The 19935-nt window shown below is 35.2% G+C and overlaps 1 protein-coding gene across 2 annotated transcripts in view; it reads left to right on the plus strand.

Moving 5' to 3' along the window:
* Positions 1–680: 680 nt before the first annotated feature.
* Positions 681–19935, plus strand: part of FAM185A (family with sequence similarity 185 member A) — a 49689-nt gene continuing 30434 nt past the window's right edge. The window contains exons 1-4 of one of the 2 annotated variants that reach the window (XR_004321607.1): positions 681–1624; positions 4219–4328; positions 8815–8907; positions 13239–13377. Coding sequence is in view for 1 of the 2 variants with exons in the window: in XM_032484176.1 (XP_032340067.1) it covers positions 1174–1624; positions 4219–4328; positions 8815–8907; positions 13239–13377 (793 nt within the window). In the remaining variant the exon portion in view is untranslated. The remainder of the gene's footprint in view (positions 1625–4218; positions 4329–8814; positions 8908–13238; positions 13378–19935) is intronic. The other variant, XM_032484176.1, reaches the window with a different exon arrangement.

The raw sequence follows: 19935 nt of genomic DNA on the forward strand, positions 1-19935 counted from the left end.
TGTTGGCTCTCTCTGTCCCCTCCCCCCTTTTTTAAAATCTTATTTTAATCCTAAAACCAAGGATCATTTGTAGTCAAAGAGAACAATGCTGCTATCAACACAAGTATCGATCTCTTAGATTTTTCTTGGTAACTTAAGAGTCTATGCTATAAAATAAAACTACTATAATTTAAATTGCGACTTAGTAGCCTGTGCTCACATCCATTATCTCAGTTGATCCCTGAAAAAATCCTTTGAGGCAAGACAAGGAAGGTATTATTGACCTCACTTTAAAAGCAAGTAATTAAAACCCAGAGACGTTCAATGACTGGCCTAAGATCACCTAGAGTCAGGAAGGAGACAGGAATCTAACACTATTCCTGTATCTGCTATGAAAGAGGGAGTTTCCTCAAAAATAACTAACCGGTCATTATCCTCTTGTTGAGGGATTCTCCATCCCAGGGTACCCCACGCTGGTTTAATGAAGTATAGATCTAACCACTCACTGAAGGTACTCCTATTTTTCGAATCATTTTTAAAAGCGCAGTATCTTACCCCTCTCCTTGGTCCTATTCCTTATTTAGGCTCCTATTTTTCTCTGGGGTTTATGGCCCCCTGGGTCTCACTCCAAAGCTCCACCCTCTCCAAAGAAGTCGCGTCCTCGGTATCCAAGGAAACCACACAGCCTTGCTCGTCTTGGGCCTTCCACGATTTCCATTGGCCAGTTGGATTCTCGTGTCGGTCCCCCCCCCCCCCCGCCCCAGTCCTTCCAATGGCTAATGGGCTTGAGGCAAAGAGCGGAAGCCTTCCGAGTTGGGTCTAACACCTGCTCTTATTGCACTAATTACCCTGCGCGTTGCCTCCTGGGATATGTAGTTCCCATCACCGCCTGAGCACTTCCACTCCTGGCCTCCATTGCAACTACCCATCCCATCGGCCTTTGCGAAAGGGGTGGGAGTAGGCGAGGAGTCCCAGCCGGTGTAGCTAGTTTGAGCTTTGAAATTCCAGCTTGCCGCCGAGGTTTGTGCCGCTGAGGTTTAAATTGCTGAGCGCAGTGAGCAGTATTGCTGTTGCTTCAGCAAAGCCTCGCAAATGTCTCCCTTTTGACTTGAGCCGGCAGAGTAGCCAAGTTTACTGGCCGTGGCGAGACTGGCCTGTGGCTGAGGGGATCTGAGGGGGCGTGAGGGACGCGCCATGTTCGCCCTCGGCTCGGGATGGGGGCTGGGCTGCCTCTGGCTCAGTCAGCTCAGAGTCTGGGCCCGCGACGCCGCCGGGCGCTGGGCGCTTGGGGCTTGTCAGGCCCGGCTGTGCTGCTCAGGTGGCGGCGAGGGCCGGCCCGGGTCCGAGCCCGAGGTCTCTCCATTTGGCCTCACGCGCCAGACTCTGAAGGAGTGGGCGCTGCTGGTGAGCCCTTTCGGTCGGCTGCGGGCGCGACTCCCGTGCCACCTGGCCGTGAGGCCCCTGGACCCCCTCACCTACCCGGACGCCGACCGCGTGCTGGTCGCGGTGAGCGGAGTGGAGGGCAGGGCGCGGGCCCTGGCCGGCCTGCAGGTGGTGTATGACGAGGCGCTGAAGGAGGTGGCCATCGTGTCTGACGTCATCGACCCCCAGGCGTCCGTGGAAGTGACCGCGCCCCTGAAATTCGGCAAGTGAAGTTAAAACGGGTTGGATCCCAGCGCATACCCAGCGCTTCGTGAATTAGGCCGACATACATTTTTAATTGGTGCCTTTGGAGCTCCCTTTCTAACCTAATTTACAGTTGCCCCCCTTCGGAAGGTGCCTCTTTTTTCTGTCTCCTTTGGGTTTCCGAGTAGTAGTTAGGAATTATGTTCTCAATTACAGCGATTTTATAAATCAAGTGAAAACATGATTTGAAGTAATCTAAATCAGGTAACATTTGTGGAGCCCCTTCTATTCTCCTTTGGCACTTTGTTCGTATTTCGGTGAATGCAATTTGTCACTGGCAAAGTGGTTTGTTTTTCAGGGTTAAAATTTCTTGATAAACCATTCACTGGCATGACGGTTCATCCACATTTCCCTTGCTCACACCTGGGTCCCCCCCCCCCCCCAACAGCCCTGTCTATAGAATGTTCCATCTAAACTGGACCAAGTGTTTGTTTTCAGATAGGCGCCCAGCTTCCATTCGTTTAGCCTAAGTAAAATTTTTGTGAGAAGCACGCTATGAAGAAAAACACATAGTAAGACTGCCTGGGGAACTTCAACTGATAATGCCTGCCAGATAAGTTTCCTAGGTAATTGGGTTCCATGTTCCTTCTCAGATGTAAGCCACTGTGTATGTAACACTTTTCTAGGAAAGTCTTCCCTAGGACTGAAGGAAGATATTGATGATGACCATAATAGTAGCTGACACTTCTAAGATAGTTTCTAATCCTTAAAGTTGCACTATTTTATAGTCACTGTCATTGTCACTGTTTCAGATAAGGAAATTGAGATACAGCAGCTTTTGTATACTAAGTATTTATTGTGGATGAACAAATGAAAAAAAATCTGTGCCTTCATGAAACTTAATTTCTTGTGAGGATAGATCAAGAATTAGGCCTATTTTCTCTCAGATATAAAGAGATGGAGCTGGGATTTGAACTGACTGGAGTCTGCTCAACCACTATGCTTACTGCCTCCCAACTTCTTTTAACTACATTAGATGAATAAGAGACCCTGATCTCAAAACATCACAGTCTGGAGTGAGGAGGAAGTTTTGCCAATATATTGTGTAGACTGAGAATTGAAACGGAGATAAGAAAAATTTTATGACAGCACTGATAAAAATGGAACTACTTGTGCTGGTGATCCCAAACCCCATTATTTGCTGATTCCTCTTTTTAGAGCCAGAATCTCATTTCCAGTTTATTCTTTTTATGTGTCTATTCTACGGGTGCCTCATGTGAACATAATTCCGTTTTCTTCACACTTATTTTTGTTCTTCCAATTTGTCTATAACAATTACAGTGAATTGGTGAGAGTAGCATTACTACCACTCAGTATCTAGCCTTAGCTTCTCTAACTACCTAGTGAGTGTCCAGTATATTCAGAATCTGTTTCCTTCTCGATATACCTATCAACGCTGCCTTAGATCAAGCCTTATGTTGTACACTACTTAACTGGGTAAAAATTTTGCAGTTACATTTGCATCCATGTAAGTATGGGTTAAAATTGTCTTTTTATGTATTTTATGTTAATCCCAACAAAAATACTGCTATTATTTTAAGCCTTTATAGAGACTGCCATGTACACAACTGTAGAAATTGACTTTTATGCTGTAACTGTTGGAATTGTGGTGCTAGGCCCCGGTAGTTTGTGTTTGGGGCAACCTAGTGTTTACTTCTCTGGTCTGGTGTAAGGGAAATCATCAATGTTTATTTGAATTAGATACTAAATATCTGTGTTTTTAATTTTTTTTATACAGATATACCTAAGGTTACACCTTAAATTGAATTTAAGGTTAAACCTTAAAGCCAAAGATGGCACCTATGACTCCTTGTTTTCCAAACTTTCTTCATATACATCACTGTTATTTATTCATAATCTTGAGGGTTTGATACTGTTTAGAACTAGGTTTTCAACATTGTGCCCACTTTTTATTCTGATTCCTTGTGATAAAGCTACATGGTATTACCTTCACTTTTTACATATGAAAATTTACAGGTAGTATTTGAAAACCTCAGTCATGATCATATATACTGACCCATGCTACTCTTGCAGTATGCCTTTTATTCTGGGGAGGTTTGGGAACAAATCTTTGAATCTTCATGAGTATAGGAGAGAATAAGTTGACTGACATCCAATTCGCTATAATGACTTGTTAACTTGCTGTATTCTTATTCAGATTTGTATGTGTGTGTATTTTCTCAATGGGGAAGAGCTTCTGTGAGCTTTCCCAGGGATGCCTATAAAAATTAGAATCTCTGGGGGTGGAAGTATTAAAAAAATTAAAATTTCTGGCCTCTATTACTTCTATCCTATGTTACTTTCTTTAGATGATGCAGGCCAACAGAAATAACTGCTTTATTTTTAAAAACTGGTAGAAAAGGACTTTACAGTTGGTCCTGTTGCTGTGGTGGAGATCCCTTACCTTCAGAGAGGCTGCTGACAACCATGTTCTCTCCAGGGTTCAGTAACATTACGGACATAACTGAGAAGCTGAATCTCTAGGGGGTACTAAAATGCTTTGGAGCCCATTAACTGTAGTGCTAACTTGTTTTTTCTATTTTTCGTTTCTAGATTTGAATATCAAGTCATCAGGGTCTGGCTGTGTGAAAGTCCAAAATATTGAGTGTGATAATTGCAAAATTGAAACTGAGCAGGGGACTAGCATCTTACAGTCTGTTAAGGTATAAACATTTTTCTAATTTTGTTTCAATATTTTTTAAAAACCTTAAACTCTGAGCTATAGGATCAAACTAAAGCTGTTATTCTGAGTATCATTTATTGAGGATATTGAGTATCATTTACTCATCACTCAGAAATTCCTTGCAGAAATTTTGCCTTAAAATCAGTTCTGTTCTGAAAGTACAGAGGTTGAGGCAACTTTGATTTTTTTCTCATATTCCTTTTAGATTTCATTTCAAAGTGTACAGTGAAACTAATAATACGTTCTTTGTATTCTGAGATGTTACTAAGTTAAAGAAATTCTAGTTTTAATGAATGATTTTCTTCCGTTTATTAAAGAGTAAGGAAAAGTCTAAGCATTATAAATGTGCTTAAAATATTAATGTAATCAAATTTTAATGTACTAGGTAGCTCATTATTTTTATTTTAAAAAAATTTTTATTGAGTTATAGTCGTTTTACAATGTTGTGTCAAATCCTAGTGTAGAGCACAATTTTTCAGTTATACATGAACATATATATATTCATTGTCACATTTTTTTCCCTGTGAGCTTAGGTAGCTCATTACTTAAGGATTAAGTAGGTATTTGTGCTGAACAACAAATGATTCATCTTGCTTTGTAATAACACTTTTTTTTTTGTACTGAAGTACAGTCAGTTACAATGTGTCATTTTCTGGTGTACAGCACAAAGTTCCAGTCATGCATATACATACATATATTTGTTTTCATATTCTTTTTCATTAAATGTGTAATAACACTTTTATATTTAATTTTCTTAAAATTAGGTTGGTCTCAGCTCTAAATGATTTCAAATACATCTCTGATAAGTTCTAGCTTTTTGTTACTGCCGGTACTTCTTGCATATACAACACTCAGTGTATCTTGGAGAACTTTGCTGGCACATAACTTTGCTGAATAGAGGTCAGTCATCTTTGCTTCATAATTGCAAAACATTTTCATTTTTAGATTCATAAACACTAAAATGATTAATTTGATGCATTTAAAATTTTTTACATTATTTGTTTTGTTCCAACCACCTTTATTTGCACACCTGTCTTTGGCATCTGTTCACATGTGAACCATTTCAACAAATTTAGTTGCACAAATATCTAAAAAGATTAAAGAATACTATCACACATCCTTTTAGAAAAATGAAATGGTTCCAATTCTTGTAAAAGATTGCATGACACAGTTTTCATGTTGAATGACTTACTGGCTGAGAATACCATGGTTCCTTTTTGTCTTTAGAAATATATTGTTTACTCATCAGTGCTTGAGTTTCAGAAAATTCCTCTAGAATATTGTCCTCTGAGGACTTGGAATCTTAGATTTTAAATTTCGCAATCAAAATTAGAAGATACTGTACTGCTGTCTGTCTCTTTGCAGTCAGTCATCTTTTGATTCACCTGATGGCTCTGAAAGATCTGTTTTCGTCAGTTTTCTATTTTTTGCCATTATGTGCATAAAATGAAAAGTGTTTTCTCGTCCTGGGCACTATTGATGTTTTGGGCTGGATAATTCTTTGCTGTCCAGAGCTGACCTATGCCCTGTGGGATGTTCAGCAGCATTCCTGGCTTCTACCAACTAAATGCCAGGAACACACTCCTCACTTAAAACAATGAAAAATATGTCCACACATTGTCCGTCCTCTGGGGGAGAAATCACCTTTAGTTGAGAACCAGCATTCTAAGCAAGTTCATCGTTCTTCTGTTGTCTTTTTCTTTTAGACATTTTTTTTTTTTTAGTGTAGTTAGGAATAATTGACAAATAATGATAAAAAACTGCTAGGATAGTGTAATAGCAAAGTGTTATGAGACATATGAAAAATGAGAACACTAAGATTCTATAATGTATTTTAGATTTACAGAAGAGTCCAGTGAACCTTCATGGTAATTTTAAGATAGAATGGATTTTATTCTATTTTAAAATAGGGAAAATTTCTGTTTATTCTTTGGAAGTCCTCTAAGAAAGAACAGAAGTCATGAAATATCAGTCCTACAAATAGAATAGCTCAAAAGAGAAATAAGGGAATTAAAATTGGGTCCAGTGGATCCTAATGGCACTCCAAGAGTCAAGATCTTGAGATCTTAGGATTCAACTGACTTAAATTCAAAAATGGGAACACTTGATAAAATACCCAGTGTAAATTTTAAATATAATACAGTATCATTATCTCAAATTAGTGACTGCCTATTAAGGTAAGTTTCTCTTCCACTCATTTTAAGGACTTGAAATATATTTGATCTAAGTAATGAAATGTTTATAGCAATAATAATCACTCCTGTTTACCAAGACTTTATTATGTGAAGCACCAAGAAATTGAGGACTCATTTAAGTTTACCTAGCTAATAAATTGAGCTGAGATTTGAACTTGGGTTTTTCTGATTTCCAAGCTTATGCTCTTTCCACTGTTCTTTATTGTCCAGGAAGAATGCATGGCAATACTACATTTATCCAGCACTACTAGGGAATAAGTAAATAAACTTTTTAGGCAGTAGATCCTTAACTCATTAAATGCCACAAATTTGCTTTTTTTTAAAAAAATGCAGTAATAATAGTTTATATTATACTAAATAGCTTCTGTTTTATTTAAACATTTTAACTATTTTGTTTTACATATGTTTTTAAATTTTATAATCTACTTCACATTTTTTTGGAATTAGATGAGCTTTAAATTTATAATAATGGCTCTTAACATTTTTGAACTTTAGACCTCTTTAAAAATATGATGATTGTTTCCTTAGGAAAAAAAATGCGCATGTATATGAAATTTTGCTTACAATTTCATAAGTTTCACAGACTCTCTGAAAAGTCATGCAAGCTTGGTTAAGAACTTTTGATTCAAAATAACAGTTGTTTTGGAGACATTTTTTCCTAAAGTTCATCAATTACTTGTCTGCTTGATAAAGACTGTCTTAAATACAGTTTGACTTTAGACTCATGTCTCTGTGGGCATGAAGTAGTCTACCATACTGTAATATAGATAAACTTTTTAAGAATGATTCATTTTTCCCTTTTCACTAATTCTTAAAAAATTAATTCCTGGGTTATTTTACCTAAGATTTTACATTTTTTTCCCCTGAAATAAAGCAGCCAGAAGGTACATAGTTGTTTTGGATTTTTTTCCTACTTTTTAGACACTTCTCTGCTGTTGCTGGTGATAATGTTGGTGAGTTTGCTTTTGTTGTTTTTCTTCCTTTGCTATTTACCTGTTCTTTTTTTCTTTATAGTTGTGATAGAACTGAAGACATATGCAAATAGTTAAGGTGAAGTAAGCTGCTCTAAAAAATAGACCAAACATCTAATGGCTCACACACAACTGTAGTTTATTTCTCACTTATGTCCAAGTGTGTGGGTGACTCATTTCTATTCAGTTATTAGGGGTTCCTTCCATCTTCTGATTCTGCCGTCTTTTAGAGCTTTATTTTAATCTGCACTCATCTGGTCAAAGACCAGAGAAGGCACATCAATTCTTGTAAAAGCTCTGGCCTAGAAATTTCACATAATATTTCCACTAACATTCTGTTGGCAAGAACTTAGCAGCACCTAAGAGGTAAGGGAAGCTGGAAAATATTGTCTCTTCATGAGTCCAGTTATATACCCTTACTACTTTGGGGGGAAAATGGATTTTTGTGAACCTATTATAGTTTCTGCCACAGTTGCCAAATGTGAAATCAAGTCTCACACACACACACCATTTATTTGTTTTTTGGCCTGGCAGAGGAGGCCAACTGAATGCTGTTTTGTTTGTGCTTAGAGACATTTTCACTTAGTTCTAGTTTCTGGTCTGTGTTGTGCTAGAAAGTTTTAACAGTCAGTGAGTTGTTATCCTAAGTGTGAAAATATACTTCTTCAGATGACTCCAGCCATAAAAGTGTAGGTTTTGAAATCATACAGAGCTTGATTCTGTTAATTAGATTTTGTTGTTTTCTAAAGTTTCACCTGATAAAGTTATTTAACCTTTCTGCTTCTTGAATTTCTGCCTCTGTCAAATGGGAGAGTGTAATACCCATCTCTCTTTGAGTTGTGTGGATTAAATCATAGTTCATGTAAAGCAGTGAGCATTGTTATTTGGTGCAAAGAAAATGCTAAGTAAGTGATAAATATTGTTATTAATAGTGATAAACATTACTAATGATGAACACTAACAGTGGTAACTGTTGTCATCCTGATATCATTCATGTTTAGTTAGCCAGTCACAGTGATCTTTGATTCCCAGCCCCTTTCTCTGTGAAGCTACTGTAACACCCAAGTATCTCTTCTTTTTCCCTTTGAGTCCAGTAGCTTATTTAATCCCTTTAATAGCAGTTGATATTCTTTTTTATTGATGTTATTATCTCAGTGTATTTCTATTTCATTCCTAGTTCCTCTTTTTCTGCTTTATTATTATTTTAAAAGAAATGTATAAAATGTTAAAAAAATTTATTAGTATAAGTCAAATTTATTCTCTCTTTTTCTACATGTGTATTTTTGTATTTGTCTTGCAGAGTCCACAATTACACGTTCAAACAAAAGGAGGCAAAGTGATCTGTCTGGGAACAATTTATGGAAATATAAATATTCATGCATCAGATAAAAGTGTAAGATTTAAATTTTCTTTTTTAGTAATTGCAATTTTGCATCAAGTTGTCTCACACAGTGGGTAGTCTACAAAATCTGCAGCATAACATTCCCTTTTTAATGCATTTTAGTTCATTAGTAAATTCATATTTGAAACTGATATAATTAAATATTATACAATTTAATTTTAATTTGTGATTTAATACTTTTGACATTTATGTAGTTCCCTATTTGGAATTAGTAATCTGTCTTTAAATACTTAATAGTTACTTGTAGTTATGAAGAGATTTTTATTTTTATGATTATGAGCTAAGATCAGTTACTAAGTAATACTACCATAAGTGGGATTAAATTTTTCTTAGTATTAGGTTTATCTGAGAATTTTTTCCAAGACTTGTTTATTTTGCCTTTACGCATTTGAAGGATGAGTTTCAAAACTCAGCTTTCTTCAGTATTTTCCACAAGGTGGCACCATTAGATAGCATTATTGTTCTCCAGAAACTTTTATTAGCTGTGGGGATTTGGGTTATTATAAGACAGTTTGTATTTTTCAGTCAACGTTTGTTGCTTTCTGTGATTTAGCATAATACTAAGAATAAACGTATAATTTGAAGTATGGTCACATTTTTTTCAGTAATGTTTTTAAATCTTTTAGAAACATCTAACACCTTTTATTTTACACTTTTACAATTTGCAAAGATCTTTTGTTGTAAATTTGTTCAATTCCATACTTAGCTTTATTCTCAGATAATTGGTGCGGAGGAGTTGTGAGTATACCTTGTAGGTAAATGATTGTTGGCATAATTAAACATAGTAGGTTATGACATTAATTGTTTCTAGTGTTGTCACTCTTATTTTCCATCACCCTTCTCTGTTTAAACCCAAATATTCAAATGTATCCTTTAAATTAAAACAGGAAAGCATTGAAACATACTGCCTGGCTTTATGTGGCAGTTCTTTTGAGATGGCATTTAGTTTCACTTCTCTGACTGCTGTGGTCTTGGAGGAGCAAAAGGGAAATTCAGACAACCGCAGCTGCAGAATATTACATGTTGGCATTCAAATGTAACTATCAAAGAAGAATTTAAATCATCTCAATTATTTGCTATTTTTAATATTTTGGCCACTGTTTTTACTTATTAATTATTTATTCATTCCAACTTTCATGGTTTATTGATTAATCGTTTATTCTTCCTTTCTATTACACTATTTTGTTTCCTGCCTGATTGAGTTTTGTGTTGTACTAAAGAATCAGTCTTGATAATTCTTTCGATTTATATTATATATACTGTTAAGTTTTAAGGCATATTTCTAACTTTGTGAGTTTTTATATAAAATAAATGCTATTGGAGTGTGTTAACTTTTAACATACAACTTTAATGTGTTTTCGATATTTCAGAGGCAGCATAGTGAGTTGGTTAATAGCACAAAATTGAGAACCAGAGTACCTGGGTTCGAATCCTGGTTTAGTCACTTACTAAGCTCTTTAACTTTAGGCAAGTTATTTAACCTCTGTGTGTCTTGGTTTTTTGGAATATGGAATAATGATGATGACATTAACTCAGGGGATTATTATGAGGATTAAATTAGTTAATATATAATACAGATAAAGTACTTAAAACAATGTCTGGCATAGCTAACTCTAATATACTGTTGACTATCATGATGTTGATAAAGGTACATGAAACACAGGAAAGATCATTTGACCAGTCCTAGACCTACCAGTTAACTTTACTGAGACTGTTTTCATTATTCATAAAACAGGGATGGTATTTGTTTTTTCCTACTCAGCAAGATTGTGAGAATCAAATGAGCATTATAAACACTTAACAGTATTCTTTATATCTCATTTTGTATGAAATGGCTTTTTAAAAATTGTATCATTAATTTCAGTATCCTAGTTTTGATACAGAGAAGACAGAATACATTTTATCTGATCGTTGGATGAGTTGATGACAATTATCAGTTGACCTCTCTTTCTTAGTTTGGGCTACAAAGCCACAGGTTTTCCTTAAAACTTCATTTTCATTTTATATAATGTTGAGCTACAATAACTAAACCTCATGAAAAAAATTCTTGTGTAGAAAAGAAAATTAATTTATAGCATTATCTCTGTCAGGAAGCTATTTTTAGATCACTTTTTGTTCTTTCTTTAAATAGCTACTTCTCTTAGTAAGCAAGCTTTATAGTTTAATCCCAATAATTTATTTATGACACTTTGTTCCATTAACATTAATAACTATAAGTCAGAGTCTTGATATTTCGCTGTAATATGATGTCCTAAGTTTAATTATTCTAGTTGGTATCTGACATAGTACATTATATGTAGCCCTCAGTGAATTTTGTATTTCTTTAAAATTAATTTTAGGGATTGATTGGTTAAAATAACTATATTGTGGTAGGGAGGTGTTGTACTTTCTCTTGCTTACATTTGCTTTGGTGGGGCAAGAGAGAATATTTTTTAGCTTCCTACCGAGTAAAACATTTAGTGTTTAATGAACAAAGTAGATTTTGGCATTTCTCTAGTACTCATAAGGAGTGTCTTAATTACTTTATTTGTGGGTCTAATCTAAAGTTCCCCCTTGCCATTTAATTAAGTTTCAAATATGCTTTTAATATTTATCTAAAACTGCCTCACTATTTATAGTCTAGACTATTCCTACTTGTCCGCCTGCTTTATGGACATACTTGGAGAATTTGAAGCCATCCATAAAGTAATTTTTCATGAAGGAATTTTATGGAGAGGAAAAATTTTTTCGGAAATTCTATACCTTTACTATAACACTGAGGAATCTAAAACATTTATATTCTCACAAATCTGAATATATATAAAATATCTGTCTTTCTTTGACAGATTTATTGACACTAGATTTAAAGTAAAAATTCCTATGAATCCATAATTAAAAGAAACTGTAGTACAAACTGTAGTAAGCAATTGAGTGTATTTTATATACTTAATAACAGTCCATTAAAAAAGAAAATCACGTTTCAAATCCAGATGGCAAAGTAATTCTAATATGCTTCCCATAACAACCTCAGGGTACTTTTATGTCTTTTTTTGTAGTTTCTCTGTCTCCTAATATTTTACTATTCTTGAATCTCAATTCTTCTTAAGTAATATTTTGAACTCTTAACAACTTCTGAGGGAATAATTAGGATTGAATAACACTGATACCAGTGCTTTGAAAAACAATGATATTCTTTCTTTAAATGCCTCAGTGTAATGCTTGAATTTGATCCTTAGCAAAACTGTGGCAAGTCTTCCTAGTGATTCAGTTTTTATGTCAACAGTTTTATATTAACACTCACTTTATGCTTATAAAACAATTGTTTAAAATACTGTAAAGATGATTTGGAATCCTTAACTAGATATCTTCATTTTACATTGTGCTCAATATTTGAGACATAAATACATACTAAGTTTTGTTAGAGAAGCTTAGGGTTAAATAAAGAATGCTTCCAGTCTGTTCATTGGAAAGCTACTGACTTACTAGATGTAAAGTAGAAAAAATTCTAGAAATAATAGTGTACTCACTACATTAACAGATGAAAGAAGGAAAATCATGTGATAGTCTAATGAAATCAGATAAAAGATGTGCCAAAATTTAAAACCCATTTATGACTTAAACAGCAAAAAAACCAAATTTGAAATATAAGGGAATTATCTTAATCTAACAAAAAGGAATCTAAAAGATACGTATAGCAAACATCATTCGTAGTGATGCAATGTTAAGCTTTTCCTCTGAGAACAGGAATAAGATAAGAATATGCTTGCTGGTCATCTCATTGCTTCTCTTCACTGTTGAATTAGGGGCCTGGAACCAGACAGAAAGGCAGGAATGAGCAGAAAAAACAGTATTAATATAAAGATTGTAAGGGAAGAAATGAAACTATCACTTGTAAACAATATAATTATGTGTGTAGTAAAATGTTTTTGGTTCAAGTAAATTATTAGAACCAGTTAAGTGAGCTTATTGAGGTGGTTGGATTTAAGGTCAAATTCCAAAGCCAATTCACAGAAAATGAAGTTTAAAAAGATATCTTTTTTAATAGCACTTAGAAAATACCAAATAGGAATAAATTTAACAAAAGCTGAAAAACTCTACATAGAAAATATAAAACATTATTAAGAGAAATTAAAGAAATGCTAAATAAATGAAGGAATGTAATAGGTCTGTTCCACAGAGAATATACTATTGCTCACAGTCTTATAATTAGAGCTGGGGAATTGAAGTCATTAAATTGATTATGTACTGTCCAGATTAGCTGCCCACTAATTCTGAAGGCGTCATTTTGGCTTTTTATCAGTCTTTATTTTACAATGAACTGATGTGAGTCTTTCTCTTACTAGACTGTGACCATAGATAAACTTCAAGGAAGTTCTGTTAATATATCTACTGAAGATGGTTTGCTGAAAGCCAAGTATCTTTACACAGAATCGTCATTTCTATCTTCTGCTGCTGGGGATATTACATTAGGAAGTATTCATGGTAAGATGACGAAGTCCTAATATATCTCAGATATGCCATGTAACATAAATTTTAAGAGATCACTCTGTTTCTTTGTAGTTGAAGAAGGATCTGCCATTAGGAAGCTACTCTTCTAAATAATTGCAGACTAACCGTCTTTTTAAAAACCCATAAAATAAAGTGACTCATAAGCAATTTAATTTTATTTTGGCAAGAAATTGAATATTATGTCATTATACATGAAGCTAATAGTAATTCTGATTTTTAAAAATGCATTTCCTTATAGAAATAAACAGCAAGGAAATATGTGCAGGAATATTCAGAGGAAAGCGTAGTGAAATAAAAGCAGTGTTGAAAATAAAATAAAAATGGGTTCTGAGTGATTGCTTTTACGATAGGAAAGCTAAGGATTGAATAAATTAATGAAACACTTGTGTTGGATCTGATTATAACAATTCAGAGATACTAGCTTTGGCTAAAATTCTTTATGTGTATTAGTTGTAGCACAAGGTCCTCCCAGTGCCCTACCATTTTCACTTTTCTTTTTCTTTTTAATATATATAAACATTTTTTTATTGAGTTATAGTCATTTTACAATGTGTCAAATTCTAGTGTAGAGCACAATTTTTCAGTTCCATTTTCACTTTTCGATGACTGAATATCATCTTTCAAAACATGTCACTGCAGATAAATGATATTACTTAGTTAACTTTTGTATTATTGAAAGAAAGAAAAGAGCATAATGGTGAAGTAATATAGCAAAGGACATGCTCGTATTCATTGTCACTCAGCATGCTTCCTAAATTTTCACATAGCAGATGATTTAAGTCCAGGTATGTTTTCTGAAATATACACAGACAGAATTAAGAATCATTTATCCTGGTAAGTAAGATATGCTCTGCTCAGTGCCTTTTGGACCATTTTCTAGTAGTTATAAACAAACTTTTGTCATATATAGTCCACTCATTTAACTTCTATTGGAAAGCTGAATATTGTCATCTATACACTTTGGTTAAAACCTCCAGATTTTAGTAGTCAGCATGAATTATTAGATGGTATCAGAAAGCCTGGCTAGTGCTAGCTATGCTGTACAGCATATTGGCAAGTAGTCTTACAGTTAAAAAAAAAAACGAGTACTTATATCCTTGAAATAATACTTGAGACTTAGTTAAACCTCACTAGCCATTCTTATGGGTTTAAGGTATTTGAGTCCAAAATAGCTTGAGTGTAATGGAGCTGCATCCAGATAAAGCAAATAGTTTTGTTACTTACTCATTTATTTCCCTTTTTAATTCAGTTGTACCTTGAATAGTTCTGGTAATTTGTAACTCCATATTTGAACAATGACTTTTATGTATGCATTGCACTTCTAATTGTTAATGGTAATTAAAATATTATACTTAATATATTGAGTAACTTTTAGTGAAAAAGCAATTCCTTATCAAGTCAAATGTTGTTAACACCCACAATAAGAACAAGCTCTGTTCTCTGCAGTGCTTTATACCATGTTTACACTAAATTCATTAATGTTTAATTTTTTTCTTTCTTTTAAGTTAGTTGAGAATTGAACTTGGTACAATTTATCATTAGGAGCTTACATAATAGTAAACGGGTACACTTTTTTTGAAGCAGTCCTCAAAATACTCTAGGTCTCTTGATTGCTTACAGTGGCTGAAATGGAGACCAGTTGCGAGGGATAGAAGCGTTCATTCCTTAGCCTTTGTAAAGCTTTTTATATTTACTGACCTTTAATGTGAAGAGAGATACCTTTCCTTGGGTGGTTTAAATCTGGGTCAGACCTAGATCTTGTTTTGGACTGTTGTCTCTGGTAGGGTTTTTGAAAGCTGACTCTGAGATGAAAATTAGAATGCAGCAAATTTACCAAGGAGGCCTCTAGGGAGCAATACCATACAAAGGAAGGAAGCCCAATTTTCACAGAAGGTAGACTGATACCATCTCAGCATTCCCAAGGGGGAGCTCTGCAGCTGAGATGGTCCTCAGAATTGTCTTAGACTGGGGTGAGGGGAGATGGACCTTTATATCCCCAATCATTAGATGCCGACTGCCCTGGAAAGAGTATGATCTTGGGTCAGATTGGCTCTCTTCAGCTGAGGCATTTCCCTAAAAAGCTAACAAGTAAGGACTATCTGCCAGCAGTATTCCCAGTAACGAGGAAAATAAGTTCTGAATGGTGACTCATAGCATCCACTACAGTTATGTTTATTGATTCATCCAACACATGAATTGACCTCCTACTGTGGGCCAGATTTTCAGTCACCCAAGGTATGCAGTTGGGCAGGAGATGATACCTATCTTTAAAGAACTTACAGTCTTGTGGAAGGATGGGATGTCATCTTTCTTATTTGCAATACTGGTAGAGCAGTGAGAAGTAAGAGAAGGGAAAATTACATCTAGTCAGCACTGTGGGAAAGCTTCCATGGTGTTCAGCCCTGCTTTCTCCATCTAGTCCTTGGCCCTCACTCTGCTTTGGTTTTCAGTGGTAGTAAGTATATAAAAGGGAGTTATGAAAGAAGCCCTTCTCTTTTCTTAGTCATACTCAGTGCCTACCTGCTTTTTGAATCACCCTTCAGATAGGCCCAAGTTTCTTGCCTCCCCCTCCCATGCCACCTCTATTTCCATCCTTGTCCTCAGGGGTTATATGCACATCTTGAGTTTGGAGGTGAGATTGGTACAGAAGAGCAGGCAGTGTTCTAGCCCTACATCCTATTAGGTTAGAAGATTAGAGTCATAGCTGCTGAAAGGAAGTCCCTGTGTTCTAGCTACTGGGATTTTAGTAGGAGGAGATACCTCCCAAGGATCACACCCCAAGCTGGAACTCTGAATATAAATTGCACTGAATTCTTTGTTTTAAATGGTGATAGTCATAAAACACAAATTAGATACATATTTTGGCTATATTTAAATAAGCTGGCTTTAGAATTTTAAAACTTATTTTTATGGGAAAATGTATTGCTACTTCTAAACATCTGACTTATAGAAAACAAACTCAGAAGAATATATACATTCTAAGGCCTGCCTGTTCAGGATTATTTTGTTTGGCATCTTTCTCTCAAGGCTTAAAATGATTTTTTTTCTTCAAGTAGATTTTTAAAAACCCAACATACAGATGTTGTAAAAAGCCATTTATAGCAGAAATATGATGACAATAACTGTCTTTTTGATAAATTTACCAGGTGTATGAGTGTGGAGCCCTTGGGTCAGTAGGTGGGTGGGTGGTTTTTTGGAAGCATAAGGAAAGCAAACATGTATTGAGTGTCTGAGTGAGCCAGCCCCATTACTAAATGGACAATTGGCTGTTTACAAATGAAGAAAATAAAACTTAGAAATGCCTAATTTTTGCTCTCAATTATAAGTTAATTAGTGGAAGAGCAAGAATTAAATCTAGATTTCCTGACTTTCCAGGAGATATTTTTAAACAGTGTTCAATATGTACACATAGCTGTGGTGAATTTCTTGATTGCAACCCAAATTCCATCACTGCTTTGAGGGCTTCCTGGCTCATTCTAGAGTGTTAAGATTTAGCTTAGTTTCATAGAGCCATTCAGAGACTCAGTTCATTTTATGAAAGTGATGCTATCTTCAGTGTTTGGTTTCTAAGGCTTCCATGAAAGGAAGAAAGAGCATGAAATTTATTTTTTGTCTGTATTTTCTCTTTGTTCATATACCCTGATGGAAATCAATACCCAACGTAGTGCTAAATACTTAAGAGGATGCCCAGTAATGAGCAAAGGGAAACTGAAAGGAGAAATATGTCTTTCCTAGCCTTGCAAATTACTACTATGTGTAGAGAAGGAAAAAAAAACTATCTTAAATGCTTTTCCAAGTGAAAATTTAAGTATAGCTAACTATATTTTCAGGGTAAGAAAATGAGTAATCTAGTTCACTAATACTATTTACTATTTATAGTGTTGGTTGAATCACATCTGTTAAGTACATATGCCTTCTAATATGAAAGAAACTAATTTCTCAACAGATATTCCCCAATGTTCTGGCATTGGGAATCTAGTGGGAGAATGGGTATTTGGATAGTTTGTGTTGAGATATAAAATTCTGTGACAGTTTATTATCCTAATTATCTTCTAAATTATCAAAAGTTAGACTCTTTATAAAGTATATTTTATTATATTCTACTATTTGAATATTTATGATTTTTAAAGAATTATATATATATGTATTTGTAAGATATAATGTACTTATATATATTCTACTAAATATATTTTTAACGTATAAATATGTATAGTCTCCTGGCTTTTTTAGAAGGAAAGAAAAGCTTCCTTGAAATGGTTTGCTGGAACATGGATGTTACTGGAGAATGTCATTCTAAGTGAAGTAAGCCAGAAAGAGAAAGAAAAATACCATATGAGATAGCTCATATGCGGAATCTAAAATACAAAAAAAAATAAATACGAAACAGAAACAGACTCATAGACATAGAATACAAACTTGTGGGTGCCAAGGGGGTGGGGGCTGGGAAGGGACAGACTGGGATTTCAAAATGTAGAACAGATAAACAAGATTGTACTGTGTAGCACAGGGAAATATATGCAGGATCTTGTGGTGGCTCACAGCGAAAGAGAATGTGACAATGAATGTATGTATGTTCATGTATAACTGAAAAATTGTGCTCTACACTGGAATTTTGTAACTGGGAAGGACATGCATTACTTGCAGAGGGTGCAGAGGACAGACTGGTCATCCATAACAGTAGGGTATCTGGGGCGAGACATACATGAAAAGTTAAAAATTGGTATTTACTGATCATTATAAGTTAACATTATAACTAAACAGGATGAATTAGGTGCCACAGCCACTCGGGAAGGAGACTAAAATGACCTGACCTGAACAGGGGGAATAGTCATACTGGAGTTATCACCAGAGTTGAGATTTGAAATGTGGGTAAAATGTGAATATGCTGAGGGGGAAGGATTTTGTGGCAAAAATAATTAGATAATCAAAGGTAAAAAGGCAGAACTAAACATGCTATGTTTAAATCATGCACATCAGTTAGCCTGGAGCATTTAAGCAAGTTTGTGAGAACAGGGATTAAGTCTTTCTTATTTAGCATTATATACTATTATGTATTTTCTTATTTAGCATTAGCAAAATAAATACTATTATTTTTTGAACAAATGTTCAAAATTAATTTGGAAAAGGTTCCTGAAGTCTCATCCCATTACATATCTCTTCTGCATCAGAATAGCTACATCAAGATCAGATCCAGATGTAGATGAGACTCTTTAGGTATAGTTGCTTAATTGTAACGCCTCAAGTATAGCTCTTCTGAATCTGAAGGCCTGTGAACTAAAGAGACAGGTTCCCTAGTTTTCCCACCCCACCCCTGTATACCACCTACTCACTCAGCATACAATGATGGGACAGGCATAAGATAATTGCTATAGACTTTGCTGTTCAAACAGGAGAAAATAAGGGGCACAAAGAAGTCTCTGGTCCATAATGCTTTTGAAATTTGGGTGGGCAAATTTTGGAGATTTCTTTTTTTTTTTTTAACTTTTTTTTAACTGAGTTATAGTCAGTTTACAATGTGTCAAATTCCAGTGTAGAGCACAATTTTTCAGTTATACATGAACATACGTATATTCATTGTTGCATTCTTTTTCGCTGTGAGCTACCACAAGATCTTGTATATATTTCCCTGTGCTATACAGTATAATCTTGTTTATCTATTCTACATATGCCTGTCAGTATCTACAAATTTCGAACCCCCAGTCTGTCCTTTGTCCCTTCCCAACCCCCCTCGCCCCCTTGGCAACCACAAGTTTGTATTCTATGTCTATGAGTCTGTTTCTGTTTTGTATTTATGTTCTTTTTTTTTTTTAGATTCCACATATGAGTGGTCTCATATGGTATTTTGTTTTTCCTCTTTCTGGCTTACTTCACTTAGAATGACATTCTCCAGGGACATCCATGTTGCTGCAAGTGGCATTACTATTGTCGTTTTTTATAGCTGAATAGTATTCCATCATATAAATATACCACATCTTCTTTATCCAGTCATCTGTCTATGGACATTCTTAATTACACCTCAAGACCTTGCAGTAATTCTTTAGGGTTCCAGGCTTAGCCCTCTGAGTTCTTAGTTCCTCCGAGTCTTCTTTCCTTTTTCATAAAATGTAGCATGTGTTTGCAGCTGAGGAGTTTTCTCAGTCTGCTTCCTGCCAGCAGAATTTGGGGGGGGGGTCCAGTGGTCTCTTCAGTTTGTACTGTCACTCTCCCTTTCAGTTGAAGTTAGCAAAATGTTTGCTGATATAATTCTCTCAAAAATTTTGTCAGCCTCTCAAATAACATTGGGGTTTATTCTGTTAGATAAAAGGCACATCCAAGAATCTCTTCTTGGTTCTGCAGAGATACGGGCTTCTGCAGAGATATGAAGATAGAATTCTCTCAAGCTTTCTAGAGGACCTATTGTTTCAGAAGATCTGAGACATCCTTAATCTTTTTAATGGACTTTTTATATAACTGATTAATACTATGAGGTGCCAACTGTGATCGTAACAAAAGATTTTACAGTCACCCCATCAAGTTTCATTTTCAGGCCAT

Source organism: Camelus ferus, chromosome 7, assembly GCF_009834535.1.
Source record: "Camelus ferus isolate YT-003-E chromosome 7, BCGSAC_Cfer_1.0, whole genome shotgun sequence".
NCBI lineage: Eukaryota > Metazoa > Chordata > Mammalia > Artiodactyla > Camelidae > Camelus > Camelus ferus.